Here is a 17,310-nt window from a genome sequence, read left to right as displayed (position 1 = left end):
GTTAAGAAAATATGAAAATCCACATAAAATGAGCCGTGAACGACGCGACCGCTGCCGCCTTAAATTTTAAGGCAAACCGTCAAAAACGCTTTTTATGACGGAAGTCGCAAATCTCCTCTCAGATTTTCTTTTTATCCGCGTTACCGCGTCGTCGTAAAACGCGCTCCTTTTTGGATTTCAAACGGCGAATTGCTGTTATGGATATGACCAAATACCGGGAAAGAACTGGAGATAATGTCTCTTTGGGTTTATTTTTTTTTCATTATTATTACTATTCGACTCGTAGGTGTCGTAAGCTCATGAATTGTTGGACCACCCATTGGAGCAATTCTCCGGTTACTTGATACATTTATTATACTGTTACTGTTATGGTTTCTATTTAGAAAAATTGGCTGCTAAATGTTGTTTTAATAGTTTTTTTTGTTCGCACAGCAGTAAGAAACAAGTTTTTGACAAATAAACATGCGCAATAGAGTAAAATGCGTTCGCACAAAAATTTCTGATCGGTTTCAAATCAAAAGTTTAATATGTTCTTACACAAATTTCTGATCGTCACCTAATAGTCAGACTTGTTTTCGGATTTATTTCAAGCAAAGCGTCAGAGAATTCGTGTAGCCAGTCAACGCCGATCTTCGTTTGAAATTTGTTTGATATTCGATATTCGTTTTAAAAAATTGTATTTTAAATTGTTGGATTAGTCTAAAAAATACACATTAAGTAAATGAGTGATTTTGAATCCTCGGAAGAATCTGATCAGAATTTTGTTGATTCCGAGTTATATTGATTCCGACACAGACTTTTAAAGAAGATTTACTTAAAGAATGGATAAGCCGATAAGGCCCAAAAATCAAAACTATTTTGATGAAACTCCCAATTAAATAGAACAGAATTTCTCGACCATTTTAGTTCGCACAGACGGTTTCAAATTGATCAGAAGTTGTAATGTTTTGCGCATGCACATCAAGAATAATTTGGAAACAATTTCAACCAAAGAAATTTGCAGTGAGAACAAACCTAATAATAAGATACGCCATTACGGAATTTGTAAAGCGTCTGATACCACGGTACCATGGTTCCTGGTATAGTGAAAACATGAGTATATCAGCACGAGTCATAATCTTTCTCCCTGACAAATAGGGTAAAAATTCTCATTTCATTTTCAATCAAAATTTCTTTTAAATGTAAGCTGCGGTATTCTAGGTTCTCGATAACACTGAGAGATAGAAACTTGGTTAAATGGGAAGAATTTAGCGGCTTTGGGTGCTCAATAATATGGCGTTTTGAAATCTAAGAAATCCCGTGTAGTTCCGGAGATACCGGAAAAAACTGAATTTTCGAAAAAAAAAAATTTCTGCTGAGTTTATTATAAAAGATTTTTGAAAATAAATGATACTTTCTTATAGCTCCTTTTCTTCCCTCTTTAAGATGCCGTTATTGAATTTTAGATCCAACGTTTTGTCTTTGGGCCCCCATCATCAACTTTTTTTTTTCAAATACAAACCTGGTTTTTCGATATCAAGTATTAAAAGTGCCTTTAATTCTGAATTCAATGGTATATCACAAGTTGTAGTTCAATCATGTTTTAGACCTTTTTAAGCATTATTAAAATTTTTTTATGCCTTTGAGAAGAAAGTAGGAAAGTAAGTAGTTTTCAGTGGTCCAAAGTAGAGTAGAGTAGTATGCAGCATATTGATAGATTGTTGCGTGCGCAGGAAGTTGCGCGCGTCGAATGTTGTCTGGTGTGATGAAGGTCATGCGGCTCATTCTCAACGGTTTAGCGGTCTTCCTTTAATGCTTTGGCCCATTTAACCCATTCCGGACGTGCGCCGTTCAGGTACGTTTGGCATTTTCCAGTTTGCAGGCCGTTAGTATTTTTTGTTTATTTGAAAATGTTCGGATCATGTATAAAAACAAAGAGCAACATTTCACGATTTATTGCTGCTTATGGTCAGAGGAAGAAACTATTCAAATTCAAAAGACTTTTATTACCACTTAAACATTGTACATAGAAAATTACATTTTTTTATTACAAGAATTTAAACAATGCTAAGAGTAATGCGGCCTGAACTGCGATTATAAAAACAACCGATAACACATACACGAGCTAACGCGCATGTGCTGCTCAGACCGTTAAAACATACTAACCTAATTACAACTAAAAGAAGAATAAAGACTTTCCCAATTATAATTATTTAGAAAATAAGTCATTAAACCCTAAAAACATATAAAAGAAAAAACAAAAAACAAAAAAAAAATAGTGTAATAATTTACTATATATCAATTACATTAATATAGGTACCATTTGTGCAATAGACAGAGAGGAGGAAGGGCGGCAAAAAACACGAGCCGAGGCTGGAAAACCAGGGCAACACGACGCAAAAATGAATAGATATTCCAAAATGAACCATTTAAAATTTTATTTTTATGCCTGCAAGATCAACAAGACCAGTGTTGATTTAAAAAAAAAACTATTGAATTCGACGTGCGGCCCGAATGGGTTAATCACATCAGCCCTACTCATTACCAAACTGATTTTGGAAAAACGAGAAATTTTTGGTGTTATACGCCCTACAACACTAAAAAACGAATGGCAGGCAATACGTTGCGTAACACGGTCGACACTTGACGTTCACTCATGATCCTTAGCGCATGCGTGAAACATGCGCTCCTAACGAAAACTATGCCAGACTGTTCGTAAGGGACACAGCTATATATCACATACTCCGGCCACGACCTTATACATACCCAAAACATACATGCGCGTCATCTACAGCATTTGTCTCCATCATATCTGAACCGCCCTCGTAATTATTACTTTTTTAAAATGTCATGTGAATTAAACCTATTTAGTTAATAATATTTTAAGCATTAACTCAAAATATTATTTTTTAATTTAAACTTAAAAATGTTGAAAACAAAAAAAATATATCGGTACAGATTTAACATTACAATCTGTAATCACAACATGGCCGTAAGACATTTAAAATTATAAAGGGTTGCCTTTGTAAGTTTCTGAATGCTTCTTCGGTTGAGGCTCGGAGTTCATCTATATTATTATGCCGATTTGCATATTTATTTTTTTTAAGTATGAATATACCAAGAAGTCTAAAATACTTAAATTCGGTGACCCTATTAAATAAGTAATGTGATATTACTTTTTTTGCAAAATTCGATTCTTCATTAGTTTTGGTTAAAAACCAATTAGAAAATTCCAATCGTTGAAATGGATCGTCAGGATGTAAATCTCTAAAAATATTTACCTTATGCGGTTTAAATATACTTTTTTTTTAAATTTTGCACTTTTGTTTTTGAAACTCAACATGGATTGGATGGAATTATTTCGCCAGCTTCATTTCTTTCAACATGAAGTTGTCTATGTTTTGAATAGCAGCCATAATTTAAAAGATTGGATTTTAACCGGAATATTGTAGCCCGAGATGGCCGACTTAAACCTAAACCTAAGATCTTTTTTATTTTTTGAATTTTGTAACAAAATAAAATAGGCCGATGCTTTACCTGTTTAAATATAATTGCAGTGCTACTTCCATATAGAAAGTTTGTGCCCAATCGTAAAATCAGTTCTCTAAAGAAGATTTTTAAATATGCCACTGACTTGTATGTAAAGATATCTATCATAAGCAGTATTCATTTTTTTCTACCTTATACAAGGCCTGAGAAATAATAATGTATTTCAGGAACAAAAGTAGTTTGAATATTTCTGTTTGTGGCTTTAAAAGTTTTACAAAAAAGTGACACAGGGTCGTGAAAACCGCAAAGCTATAACTTAAAATTACAGAGATACCCTGCAATCCAAAATGGAACACAGTGTACACTTTGCATATTTCAATTTATTGTAAAAATGTTTTCGAATGAAGAAAAATTTGATATGCTAGCTTGTTACATTTTAAGTTATCGAAATTGTATTTTAATAAATATCCCGAAAGATGGCAGCCAAACAGAAGCAACTTTAGTAAGTTAGAACGCAAAAAGAAGAAGAAAAATATGAAAGAAATCATCTGAAAGAATACAGTGCATTTAAAAAAACCCGTGCATTCCCGACAAAAACCAAGTAACGAAGACAAAGTGACGACCGTATTATTAGCTGTTACCAAAAACCCTTGCATTTTAACACAAAAAACTGAAAATAACACAGGCGTGAACAATTCCACGGCGCAATTTATTTAAAAAAAAAACACAAGTTTCATCCGTATAAATACAGACTTTGTCAAGGACTTAGACCAGGTGATGCAGAGAGGCGTCGGACATTTTGCGAGTGGTACACGAGAAAATGTCAAGATGATGAATGAAAATTTTCCTAACCAGATGATCTGGTCTGATTAGAGCATGGTAACGAAAAATGATATTTTCAATACAAGAAATGAACATTATTGAGCCACAGAAAATCCTCGTTTGGTGAAAGAAGTACGACATCAGGTGCATTTTGGATTCAATATTTGGGCTGATATTGTAGGAAGAAGAATTTTAGGCCCTTTCATTTACTGCCATAATTTGAATTCTAAGCATTACCTTGAACTACTGCCAAAAACGATTTAGAGGAAGCTTTAGATAATTTGCCTCTTGCAGAAATTCGAAACCATTGGTTCAATAAGATGGAGCACCTGCTTATAATGCCAGGGTAGTTAGGGACTATCTATCAACTAGATTTCCAAGAAAACATATCAGCACATATTCCAGAACACCATGGCCAGCATGTTCCTCCGTAATTTTCATAAGTAAGTAATTAAGAGAAATTTTGTAACCAAAGAACTTCGAAGATTGGTGTTCGAGGCTTTTGAGAGTATAACACCAATTATGCTCGATAATGTGTTGGAATCCACGACAAGATGCTATTTATGCTTAGAAAATCAAGGAAATCTTTTTGAACATCTACTACCGAAGTAGATTCTTTTATTTTGTATTTTTTCATTAGCTTTTTATTAGTTATTTATTGTACTTATGTTATGTATTGATTGTTTGTTAACATTGTTGAATTGATTTATTAACCAGCATTAAATTAGTTGTCCTGAGTAGTCCTTAGATCGTTTTTTTTTTAATAATATTAATATTCTAAATATTTTAGGCACGAAAACATGAATAAAGCATGTCTATAAAAACCATTTTTTTCTAAAGCCTACTTTCCTTTGAGGCATCGAAAATATTTAATATTGCTTGAAGATGTTTAGTAATACTTAAAAAAGGTCTAAAAAATAATTGAACCACTACTTGTGATACATGAATTCGGAATTAAAATCACTTTTAATATCTGATATTGAAAAACCAGGTCTGTATTTGAAAAAAAAAAGTTGATGATGGTGGCCCGAAGACGAAGCGTCGGATATAACATTTAATGACGGCATCTTAAAGAGGAAAAAAAGTGGCTATGAAAAAGTGTTACTTATTTTCAAAAATCTTTTGCAATAAACTCAGCAGATAATATTAAAATTCTTTCGAAAATTCGGTTTTTTTTGGATATTTCCGGAACTGCTCGGAATTTTTTAGATTTGAAAGCGGCATGTTATTGAGCACCCAAAGCCGCTGAATTCTTCCCATTTAATCATCTCTCATGGTTACCGAGATTCCTGTACTGGCCCTTATCTTGGACACGTTGCATAGCAAATCTTTCTATTGGCAAATTGTAAAGTGTTGCCTGAGAGTAGAAACTGCACTTCCAACCCTGCAGAATCTTGTCCCTGACCGCTAAGTGATAATGGTGACAACTATAAAACAATGAATTTTATTTAAAATAATCCTTAATTTGACTCTGTAAGGTCTCAACTGGCCAATCGGAGCGAAAAATAGGGAAATTGACCGATAATTCTTGGGCTCCATCTTATATCCATGTCATAGTAAAAACCATATTTAATCAATTAATTATTATAACCTAATGACGATTATTATCATTCATACTAGATTTTCAACCCCACCGAAAAGGTAAATAATTTTTGAACCAAAATCGACTTACCTTTAAGCTGTGTACTTTCAATGGCGAACATATTGAGAGCGAGCAGTTGCAGGAAACGATTGCAAGGTAAAGATACCGGCGAGTGCTGCAGGAGAGCCCTGAATTCTTTTAACATTTGCATCGCTGCGTCTTGGAAACTTTCCATACTAAAAGAAAATCACATATCATATATTATAAGATCAATTTTACACTTTTTAAATTAATATCTATAAGTTTAAAGTGATTAAATATGTCCGAACTAGATATAGTCATATTCTTTCAATGGAAACACATAAGCTTTATCGTGTTTTCAATTACATTTATACCTGCTTTGTAAAATAAATTTTGAAATAAATCGTATTTTATTATGTATTCCTGCTCATACATTTAATTCAACTTTATAATTCAGAAATGGCTCCTAGGTATAGTCCTTTTATTCTTACTTTAAGGAGCCAAATATCAAGCCACCGCAAAAAATATATTAAAGTCCGCCGCCGTCAGAAGCGTGCCGTTGTTATAAAGCGGCTGGATAATACAATAAAAAAATCTTAATATTTTCAATTAATTTTTTTTTATATCAGTTTTACTAACTAACTTTGTAAAATGGAAAATTTTAAAAATTAAATTATAATTATTATACACTACCGCTCAAAAGTATTTGCCCACCATGTATTCTTTTTAATATTTTAAATTAAATACAAAAATCTTATCTTTATACCAATCAAATCTGTGTTTAGCAATATTTAGATTATATCTCTTTTGTAAATTGCAAATATGCTTAAACAGCACACCTATCAACTATGGTTCGTTGAAAAACACTGAGTATTTAAAAATAGTCTTGCAAATAACAAACAATGTAGTGAAAATATGCACTTCTTCTAAAAAAACTAATCTGTTTACAGCTCGTTTCCGATGAAATTTGAAACATTTAAAGGTGTTTAGTCTTCAAGAATTGATTTTGTGTAACATTGGTAAATAATTTCGCTTGCTTATTGACGATTTTCACCGTTTCTTTGCTGGTTTTTCAACATTCTTTAAAATGGCTAAAACAAAAGAGTTATCGGTAGAAACAAAAGGTATTATCATTGGACTTCATAAGGCTGGTAAGACCAGAGAAGGGACTATTAGCAACAAACCTCGATCGGGAAGGCCAAAGGCAACAAATTCAAAAAAGGATTTAAATATTATAATTACAAGCAAACGCAATAGACGCCTTACAGCCCCTGAAATCACAGCAAAAATCAACAAGGAGCGTAAAAAAGCGGTCAGTGTTTCGACAGTAAAACGGCGACTTTATAATGGTGGTCTTAAAGGACGTTTAGCTGTATCAAAACCGCTACTGAAGGATGTTAATAAGAAGAAAAGACTTGAGTGGGCCCAATCACACAAAGAATGGACCACTGATGACTGGAAGAAAGTTCTCTGGAGTGACGAGTGGAAATTCGAGGTTTTTGGAACGAAGAGGCGAGTTTTTGTTCGCCGTTATGCCAATGAAAGGGTCGCTGAGAACTGTATGGTGGCCTCAGTTAAATACGGTGGTGGTTCGGTGATGGTGTGCGGTTGTTTCGGAGGATCTGCAGTGGGCGATCTAATTAGAATAGAGGGAATTCTTCGAAAAGAGGGTTACAAAACAATTTTAAGTGACAATGTACTTCCTTCTGGTACTCGAATAATTGGGGAAAACTTCATCTTTCAACATGACAATGACCCCAAGCACACGTCGAAATTGTGCAAGCAATATTTAGGTCAATTACAAAGGCAACATCTTCTGAAAGTTATGGTATGACCCATACAATCACCGGACCTCAATCCTATCGAATTACTGTGGGATGAACTGGCTAGTCAAGTGCGAAAATCATGCCCCACATCAAAAGAAGACTTGTGGAGGATCATCCAAGAAGAGTGGCACAAGATACCTCAGGAAACTTTGGACAAATTAATTAGAAGACTACCGAAACTCTGTGAAGCTGTTATTAAAAATCGAGGCGGGCATGTAGATGAATCCAAAATTAGATTTTCTTAAATTTAATTAATTAAAAAATGTATTGTTAATATTCATTTTGTTATAAATAAACCGTTTCATAAGAATAACTGATGGGTTTATTATTTTTAGTTATAACTTTAAAACAGTCATATGTGGGCAAATACTTTTGAGCGGTAGTGTATATTATAACATAATTATGTTAATATAATTATTTATTAATTTTTTAAATTAAAAATTTTATAAATTAACTTTGAATGCTTTGATCTGATTAAATTTTTATTAGTTCTAGGTCTGTTTTTTGGTTTACCAGATTTAGAATTGATACTATTAAATGTATTGTTGTAGAACTTACATGGGTTATGGTTTTAATGTTATACAATAATTTATGTTAGGAATCCAAATAATCAGGTATTTTTAAGATAGAGATCATTCTCCAGACATGAAAATAAATTATACAGAGTGTTTCATTAATAATGCCAAAAAATTCAGGGGGAGTTTCCTTGCTTAAAAATAATAACAAAAGTCCTTATTAACCTATGTCCGCAAATGCTTAATTTCTAAGATACAGGGTGTTACAGTATTATTTTTATTTTTTCCTAATAATTTTAGTAGTTATGCAGATATTTCAACAAAAATTGGCTTCTGGGGGGTTTTTGATATGGTAATTCAAATTTCATGTTACGAAGGTTCGCACTTTTAGAAAGCGCTACATACACGGTTTGTTATACTTTAGAGGTGTCATATCTTTTTTATGGTTGCTTAAATATTTTTTTTAAATAAAAAAGTAGATTTATCTATTATTTTTACGGAAAAAAGGTATCTTGGTCGAAGTCGCTACAAGCGACCATTTTCGAGATATTTAGACTTAACATAATGAATGTATTACATTTTAAAAGTCACAATAATTATGTTTTTTAAGTTGTGTGAAATATCTTTAAAAAATTTTAATAATAAATGTAAAAGGAATTTTGTGTATAACAAATTTCTAAAGGCAACAGAAATACAAAAAAAAAATATGTATGAAAAGGCTTGTAACATTAACATAACATACATTAATATCCATTATACCGAACGGGTTTAATAATTTTTAAATTATGAATTTTTTGCAATGGTTTACACAAATAGTGAGATGGCAGTTCATTAGCAGCCAGGCATTTTTATGAGGAGAAATATCCTAGTCGTGTTATCCCGCATCATACGATATTTGCCAGTCTGCATCAATGCATTTGTGACACTGGGTTTTTAAAAAACCCTATTGACTAACTAGTGGCCAGTTATAACAATTCTTGCATTTAAATTGAGGCACTTTACAAATTGTTTATTAATAGTTACAAGTTTAAGAAGAAACCTCTCAGTTAAAGCACAAAACGTTAAAAGATCAGACAAAAACAAGACCTTTCACATTATGTTACAATGACGGTCTATTAAACCCAAGACCTGTATTACCCTATCAAGCTGTTTTGTGCTATTTATAAACTTGTCAATACTTTTTGAACTCTTGGCCGTGGTCGCCGTCGTTGTATTGTTCGAGAGAGAAAAAGAGGCCCACCGACAATCGGAATCGGCATGAGGGCATAACTCAACTAGACATTCATAGGCAGACAATAATAAGATTCAGATTAGTTGGATAATAATGCGGCTGCCTCGGCAGCTACTTTTACCGAGGCCGCATGACTCATGAACAACACGACTATGACGACAGTCGTTGCGTGCATTACTTTAGTAAAAGTAAAAATACACACGACAAAAAAAGCAACTTAAACAATTGAGGAGCCTGCGTTCAAAACCGGCTATATCCATTTTTTTGCCAATATGCTTTTTTCGAGATTTTCGACTAAGTTCCATAAGATCTATGATTTGGCATGATCAATTGCGTTCAAAACGCGCTATTTCTATATTAAAATCGCATGCAAAGTTGGCCTTTTGCATCAAAACTGGCTATATCCACTTTTTGCGATGAAAAGTGGATATATCCAATAATTCGCTTTAATTTAAAAATACGACAATATAATACATCTGGCACGACTGTAGACCGTATCTAGGAATGCTGACAATCGCGTAAATTTGCCCCGATTGTTTCGCGATATACGATGCGTGATGCTTGATGAAGTTGAATGACCAAAAGTTGTAGGTAATTTTGAAAAAACCGCCGCAGACAAAAATGTTTAGCAGTGTTATAGTGGTTTTCTCGTTAATAATATGGCCTTTTTTCGCGGTAGTGCAATACGTTTTTTGCATTTTACAGATATGGTGACCCCGACCCAGCACTCATGAGATTCAATCGACCTTGTCAACATAATGGCAAATCATTTCAATGTGCTACAGTTAAACAACGGCACATTCAGACTTTAAGGCAGACATTTTATGCAGATTCGATCAAAACCAATCAAGACATTAGACTGTGCCATATGATGTCCGTCGCTCCTATTGTTCGTCGAAGATTGGCTGATGTTAATAGGGTTCCCTTAAAGAATCTTAGTGTTTATAGCAACACGGGTATGCAAAAAGCTTTTTGTTGCTGCTCTAAGTATCTCCAAACAAAGAGCTAATACTGTTGCCAAAGTGCTCCTAGCAGGGGCAGTGCCGAAGGAAAATAGGGGTGGGGATCGGAAATCCCAAAAAAGTGAAGAAAAAAAAGAATGTGTTCGCCGTTTTGTCAAGAGATTAAAAGGGCGCGAAAGTCATTACAATAGGAAAAAGTCTAAAAGAATTTACTTGTCTGCAAGCCTGTAATGGCCAAGTTATGGAGAATGTTTGATCAGGAATACCCACAAACTCGAGTATCATATTTTATGTTCCGCAAAATTTTTATACACTATTTTAATATTGGGTTTTCATCACCCGCCTCGGATGTGTGTAATAAATGTACGCGACTAAAACAACAGTACAAATTTGAGACAAAAGCTGAAATTAGAAATCAGCTGCTAATGGAATACCGCGTACATAGAAAACGTGCTGCTACCTTCTATGAGCTAGCTAAAGAGGCCCCAGAAAATAGTTTGAGTTTCTGCTTTGACCTTCAACAGGTACAGCCTCTTCCTCGGACGGTTATTGGTGATGCCTTTTACTCACATCAAATAAGTTTATACGGCTTTTTGTTGTGTCGAGCTGTCTTCGCGAAACCCAACATTCTATGTATGGACCGAAGATTATGCTGGGCGTGGCTCAACAAAAATTGCCTCAGCACTTTTTCACCATCTAGATTCACTTGACTACAATGGAATTAGAAAAATAAGACTTTTCTGTGATGGTTGTGCAGGCCAAAATAAAAATGCCTACATAGTTCATGCACTAATGTATTGGCTGAAATATAAGTCTCCAAAGGATCTGTCCGAAATCTGGATCACTTTTCCAGTCCGCGGACACAGCTTCATGGCTGCTGATCGTTGTTTTGGGAGAGTGGAGAAGTTGCTTCGGAAAAATCCGGAGATAATTTCCGAAGAGGAATATATTAAATTTTATTCAGAAGTTGGGCAGGTGAAAATTTTAGGGACCGACTGGAAAATTTATAATGTAAAGGAACTAGAGAAAGTGTATAATAAAATTAAAGGCATTTCTGAAACAAAAAGAATTTTTTTTAGAAAAAGCAGCAAAAACCAAAATAATCCTAAGATTGAGGTGAATACTTATCTTTATTATAGGTTTGAACCTGCAAATTTTAATAAGCCGTGTCAGATGCTGAAGAAAGGAAAGGACGATAGCCACCTTGTCCTTAATATTATAGAGCCCAGAAACTGTTTGCCAGATAAAAAGAAACCTACTATTGAGTTTTTGAAAGAGCTCTTTGGTGAAAATTGGATGTCACGAGCAGACCCAAAATGGTATAAAGATTTACTCGTATCTGGTAATCCAGATATAGAAACACACGACATGGAAGAAGATGAGGGTGAACAGGATCAGCCATGTGACTGTTTAGATGAAGAAGCTGCTCTTCACATTTAAATATTCTGTTTTTTCTGTTTTTTTTTTATTTTCTTATCTGTGTTGTATTTTTACAATAATAATGTATTTTTTGTTTCAGTTTAAAAATTAAAAATAATGATTTCTTGCGTTTACATTTTTTTTAATAAGATTTTTTAACGCTTTGCCATCAAAACCGGCTATATACAAATTAAATGTCAATTTTTTTCAAAAACTATTGATAGTTCAAAATTTTTTTTTAATTGCATTAAACAACTTCCCTGAAACATTCCAAATAAACTTTTTTCTCCATCTCTATGTATTAAGGCGAACATTTTTTTAAAATGGATATAGCCGCTTTTGAACGCAAGCTCCTCAATTGTAAAATTAATATTGATGGATAGGTTCACTATTTATTTATTCAATAAAACTCGAGGCGTTAAAGGATCTCTTTTTACTTTAATCTCAAATCTCAGGGTCTCTTTCTACATCAAAAAAGGTTTTTTTCTCCGAACCAGTTTGGTTTCTTAACTTAGATGCAATATATTGATTTGTAAACAATAAAAAGGAACAAACTGATAAACTGACTTTAACCTTCCAGGTTAAAATAGAAACTCTAAACCTGCAGTATCAGTTAATGTCTTTTAATTAGTATTTATAGTAACACGTTTCACTTTAAGCGCATCATCAGACCTGTAAGAGAAAACCTCATTTATCTCCCCAAATTATAAAAACACTTACCAAGCGTTCAACACAACATTCAAGTATAAACATTTAATGACTAGGACAAAACTGACAGTTATTAAAATATAAATAAATCGGATATAATAGTGACTTCTAATAAATAAAATACTGACAGAAATTAAAGATTACTCACTTAAGGTTGGATACTACAGTTATCTAAAAATCACAAAAATAGATGCTCACGTTACTACACAAGACACGGTACTATATGACACCATTATTGGTCTATTATATTGTTAAAATAAAGTGTGAGCTATACGGCTGTTCTTCAGTAAAATCGAGGCTTTTTTTAAGGGTTTTGTTTAAGAAGTTCTAAAAGATCCAGTTTTTCCCGATGATCCTCTATATGGTGGAAAATTACGTTTTTCGGCCTTGGAAACTGTTCACATGTCGGTATGAAGGTATTTAAAAAAACTGATGTTTATGTTATTTAATTCCCTGCCAAATTTTCTGGTCAGACTGACCCACTGGCTGGGCACTTCGTGTATTTTATTTCCTAAGCACTAGATAATACCAAAGAAAATAATTTGCCTTTAATTTTAACTAGATGCTTCGAAATAGTGTTTTTATTTATTGTTTTCCTTGGTAAACAGAGAAAAATTTTCTAAAATGTCACACGACCACGGCTCCCCTATCTATTTAAAATTTTAGGCCTTTAACCCACCCTGTCTAAGGGGTTGCCGATAAGGATAAGATATTAGGCTTGTTTCCGGTCCCCCTCGGTTTAAAGAAACTGTTTTCCTGTTGAAAAGTTAAATTCTCATTTATATATCCCTATAACTTCTAGTATAATTGGACAAACTAAAAGAGAAAAACACTATCTTCAGGCGATCCAGACACTATTAACGAAATGAAACCATGATATAGAAAATAGTGGAAAAGTTGAATTCTTAGTAATATATCTCAATCTCAGTCTGAAAATTAGAAGAGGATGGGCATAAACTGATGTTTTTCTAGTATAATTGGATAAACCAAACGAGAAAAACACTATTTTCAGGCGATCTAGACACTACTAACGAAATGAACCAATGGTACAGAAAATAGTAGAAAGGTTGAATTCTTAGTAATATATCTCACTCTCAGTCTGAAAATTAGAAGAGGATGGGAATAAACTGATGTTTTTCTAGTATAATTGGATAAACCAAACGAGAAAAACACTATTTTCAGGCGATCCAGACACTATTAACGAAATGAACCAATGGTACAGAAAATAGTGGAAAAGTTGAATTCTTAGTAATATATCCCACTCTCAGTCTGAAAATTAGAAGAGGATGGGAATAAACTGATGTTTTTCTGGTATAATTGAATAAACCAAATGAGAAAAACACTATTTCCAGGCGATCCAGACACTATTAACGAAATGAACCAATGATATAGAAAAAAGTGGAAAAGTTGAATTATCATTCATATATCCCTACCTCAGTCTGAAATTTAGAAGAGGATGAGAATAAAGTGATGTTTTTTTAGCATAATTGGACAAAATAAACGAGAAAAACACTATTTTTAGATGATCCGGACACTATTAACGAAATGAAACCATGATACGCAAAATAGTGGAAAAGTAAGGGGTTTGGGGGCAGAAAAGCAGAATTCACACCCTGATCCAAACAATCTATCTTTTAATAGCTAACTAGATGGTGCCGTTAGATTTTTAATTTTTTTATTGCAAATAGAAGATAGGGGCCATCAGAAGGGTAACCCTCCCTGAATCCTCCCCTAAAATTGGATTTACACCATTTTTGGGATGGAAAAGGTGAAGATCACCCGAAAAACGAGGACTTACAAATTTTCAGGAGATTTGACGCATAACTATAGTCACGGTTCCAAATAATAATTTTTCTTCAAGCAATTTATGTGTTCATAGAACAAAATTCTTATTTTGACTCCAAAAATATACGCTCTTAAAAGATTTGCACCGGATTTTGTAACACCCTGGATAACTTACCTAATTAATTAAAAATCTTCGATAGCAAGTAGAATTTTTAATTGATACACACTTACCCGATCTTGGTTATCAATTTTCCGTGGACGTGCAGATAGCTGGTCACAAATCGTTTGTTTACCTTAAAAATAAAACTAATTACAACTGAGAAAACACAAACCTAACAGAAAGTCGGCATAAAATATTAAATTGATCATGTCTTATTGGCGTTAAAAGGAACCAAATATGACCATAAAAAGTGCAATTGAGGATTGAAATAAGAGAACCAATAAAAACCATATTTCTAACTCTTTTGCTTACATCCACGCTGCTCAGTGCCGCCAAGTCCTCCTCTTCAGAATCCTGCTCGTCTTCGTGTAAAGCTTTGGTCGTTCTATGCAGTGTTCTACCACCTTCCGGATGTAGCCAAGTCTCTTTTCTTAAAAAATTGGGTGTCCCATTCTCCTCGGATTCTTTTTGTTTCATGTGCTGTCTCTGTCGTTCGAGGCGTTCTTCTCTGCGTTTCTTTTGGCCTTGTTCATACTAAGAATGATAAAATTATTTTTTTTTTAATAAAATTTCAAATTATACTTATTAATACATAGTGAAGCTAGAATTTGAGAAAGAAAGTGTGAATAATGGGTGGTCACCAAAAAATCAAGAATTTCCTTTAATAGATTTTTATGACAAATTTGTAAGAGGAGGCAAACATGTCGAGTTTTATACGTTTAAACAGAAATGTAAGCTTTAGTGCAAAGTGCTAGGTTATAAGAACCTTAAATAAAAAAAACATTTGATTTATAACTATTAGCCCAAATCTACATACACTAAGTTATCTGTGTTCTCCATTTTTTATTTTTTCTACTTGAAACTTCTGCCTGAAATAGACTGAAAAATAATTTTCAGTTCCTGGAGAACCTCAAAGACTGGACGTCATCTTTAGCTGGCATCAAATGAAAAACTACATCAAAGGCGTGAAAGACAAAATTATTAAAAATGATTGAAAAGACATTATTTCATATTGCTGGAATCAAATGGAAAATTACATTTAATGCAAAAAATACATAAATCATTGTTTTGAATGCCTGAAAGACATAAAAAATTACGTTAAATCATTGAAAGACATTTTTTGTGAATTACTGGAATCCAATACAAAATTACATTAAAGAATAAAAAACGACGCCAAAGTCCTCGAATCAAATGGAAAATTCACCCTAAGTGAGTAATAGACGTAAATTATGTTTCAAATGCATGGAATACATAAAAAAATTACGTCAAAGATCTTGAATTATTAGAAAATTTAATTTAATGTTAAAGAAGTAGTCCATTCATGCAGTTGAGTCAATAGGTAAATGGGTAACTAAAGATACTTTGGTAATCCTCCACTAAATTAATTTAACAAATAATATTAATCCGACATATTTCGGACATATAACATGTCCATCATCAGGGATAACAAATTATGGGGTTCCGTCAATACATCTTATAGATGTGCCTCAGACAAGGTTAAAAGGTTGAAACGACTAAAAATGAATAAAAATGGCATATTAAGATACATAAGAATGGGGCCAAACATGGATTTATAAAAACTTTAAAATTGCATCACTACGACAATACGATAATTGTTTTGTAAACAATTATTACTATCCAGTCTATATTAGCCTATATTAGGTCTTCAGGGCTCCATCATAAGTTTTAAAAATCCACATATGCTGTTATCCTTCTCATTACTTAACAATTACAATTAAAATGGTGAATATACAGATAACAACCAATAACTTCCAAATACAATAAAATATTTTACATTAAATAGTTTTAAAAAGCATGTGAAATGAATACTCCTACAGACTCAACTATAGGCTCGCAACTAGACTTTGTCTAGCTAAGGAAAGGTACAGCACGTGTTGTTCACGGCTCGATTGCGCAGTAAATTTGTTTACGCCGCTGCCAAAGCAACGGTATCGATCGCCCCAATTTGCATATAAACAGTGCCGTTGCGTTAATTCTTATATTTGTGTTCTGTGCCTTTTAGTTTTCTAAAATTAAAATTAAAAAAAGGCGCGCTACTGTCGCTAATCGCGCGTTATTAGGGGACAAAACTTGGCGCAGCTTTGAAACAGATGGTGTACCTTTCCTTAGCTAGACAAACTCTAACTAATATGTACATACATTTTTGTTTTATTCTTGTCTTGTCAGTTTCTTTTCTTTGTTTTTTTAACAATAAAGATGCCGCATTTGCTTTTTGACTTAACATACATACAAGTAAACTTTATTAAAAATTGTCTGGACCGTCCATCATCCGTCTCTCGCCATTCGTCATTTCCTCTGTCTCTCTCTAGCTTCAGGCTTATAATTAATTATTATAGGAAAAATATATTATAAATAAAAATATTAATTACTTTGACTTTTAGCGCACACTCGTGCAAATCTGTTGTTATTCTTTCTGTAATAATTTAGTTATTTAGCTTGATGATCTTTTTTTTGTAGTTGAATAGAAGTCCATATTTTGTAGGAGAATGTGTATATAAAGATAACAAATAGGGGAAGTCTTTATCTCCAAGAAAAATACATGTAGGTCACTCAGGTTAATGTATTATGCATTTCGGCTGTGTAAACAGCCTTCATTAGATACTAAAATAAAATACAGGTAATTTAAGACAATTTTAAAAAAGAGCTTCTAGAGAGCTTCTTTCTTCTAGTGTCGCACAGTGTTTTAAGTCCAATGAATTTGTCACTAAACCTAATATTTGTTTTAAAACCAAAAACAACTTGGCAAAACATTTAGTAAACACTAAAGATAAAATACCGATAACACACCGA

General features: G+C 33.2%; 1 protein-coding gene across 5 annotated transcripts in view; it reads right to left on the bottom strand.

Moving 5' to 3' along the window:
• Positions 1–17,310, bottom strand: part of LOC126745258 (telomerase-binding protein EST1A-like) — a 216,068-nt gene that overhangs the window by 138,025 nt on the left and 60,733 nt on the right. For all 5 annotated transcript variants that reach the window (XM_050453028.1, XM_050453020.1, XM_050453031.1 and 2 more), the window contains 3 exons: positions 14,812–15,033; positions 14,571–14,632; positions 5,963–6,108 (listed from right to left, as the gene is read on the bottom strand). In XM_050453028.1, the coding sequence (XP_050308985.1) occupies positions 5,963–6,108; positions 14,571–14,632; positions 14,812–15,033 (430 nt within the window). The remainder of the gene's footprint in view (positions 1–5,962; positions 6,109–14,570; positions 14,633–14,811; positions 15,034–17,310) is intronic.

The sequence above is a fragment of the Anthonomus grandis genome, chromosome 1 (assembly GCF_022605725.1).
Source record: "Anthonomus grandis grandis chromosome 1, icAntGran1.3, whole genome shotgun sequence".
NCBI lineage: Eukaryota > Metazoa > Arthropoda > Insecta > Coleoptera > Curculionidae > Anthonomus > Anthonomus grandis.
The sequence above is the reverse complement of the archived record's forward strand: the minus strand, read 5'-3'. Positions and strand labels throughout refer to the sequence as shown.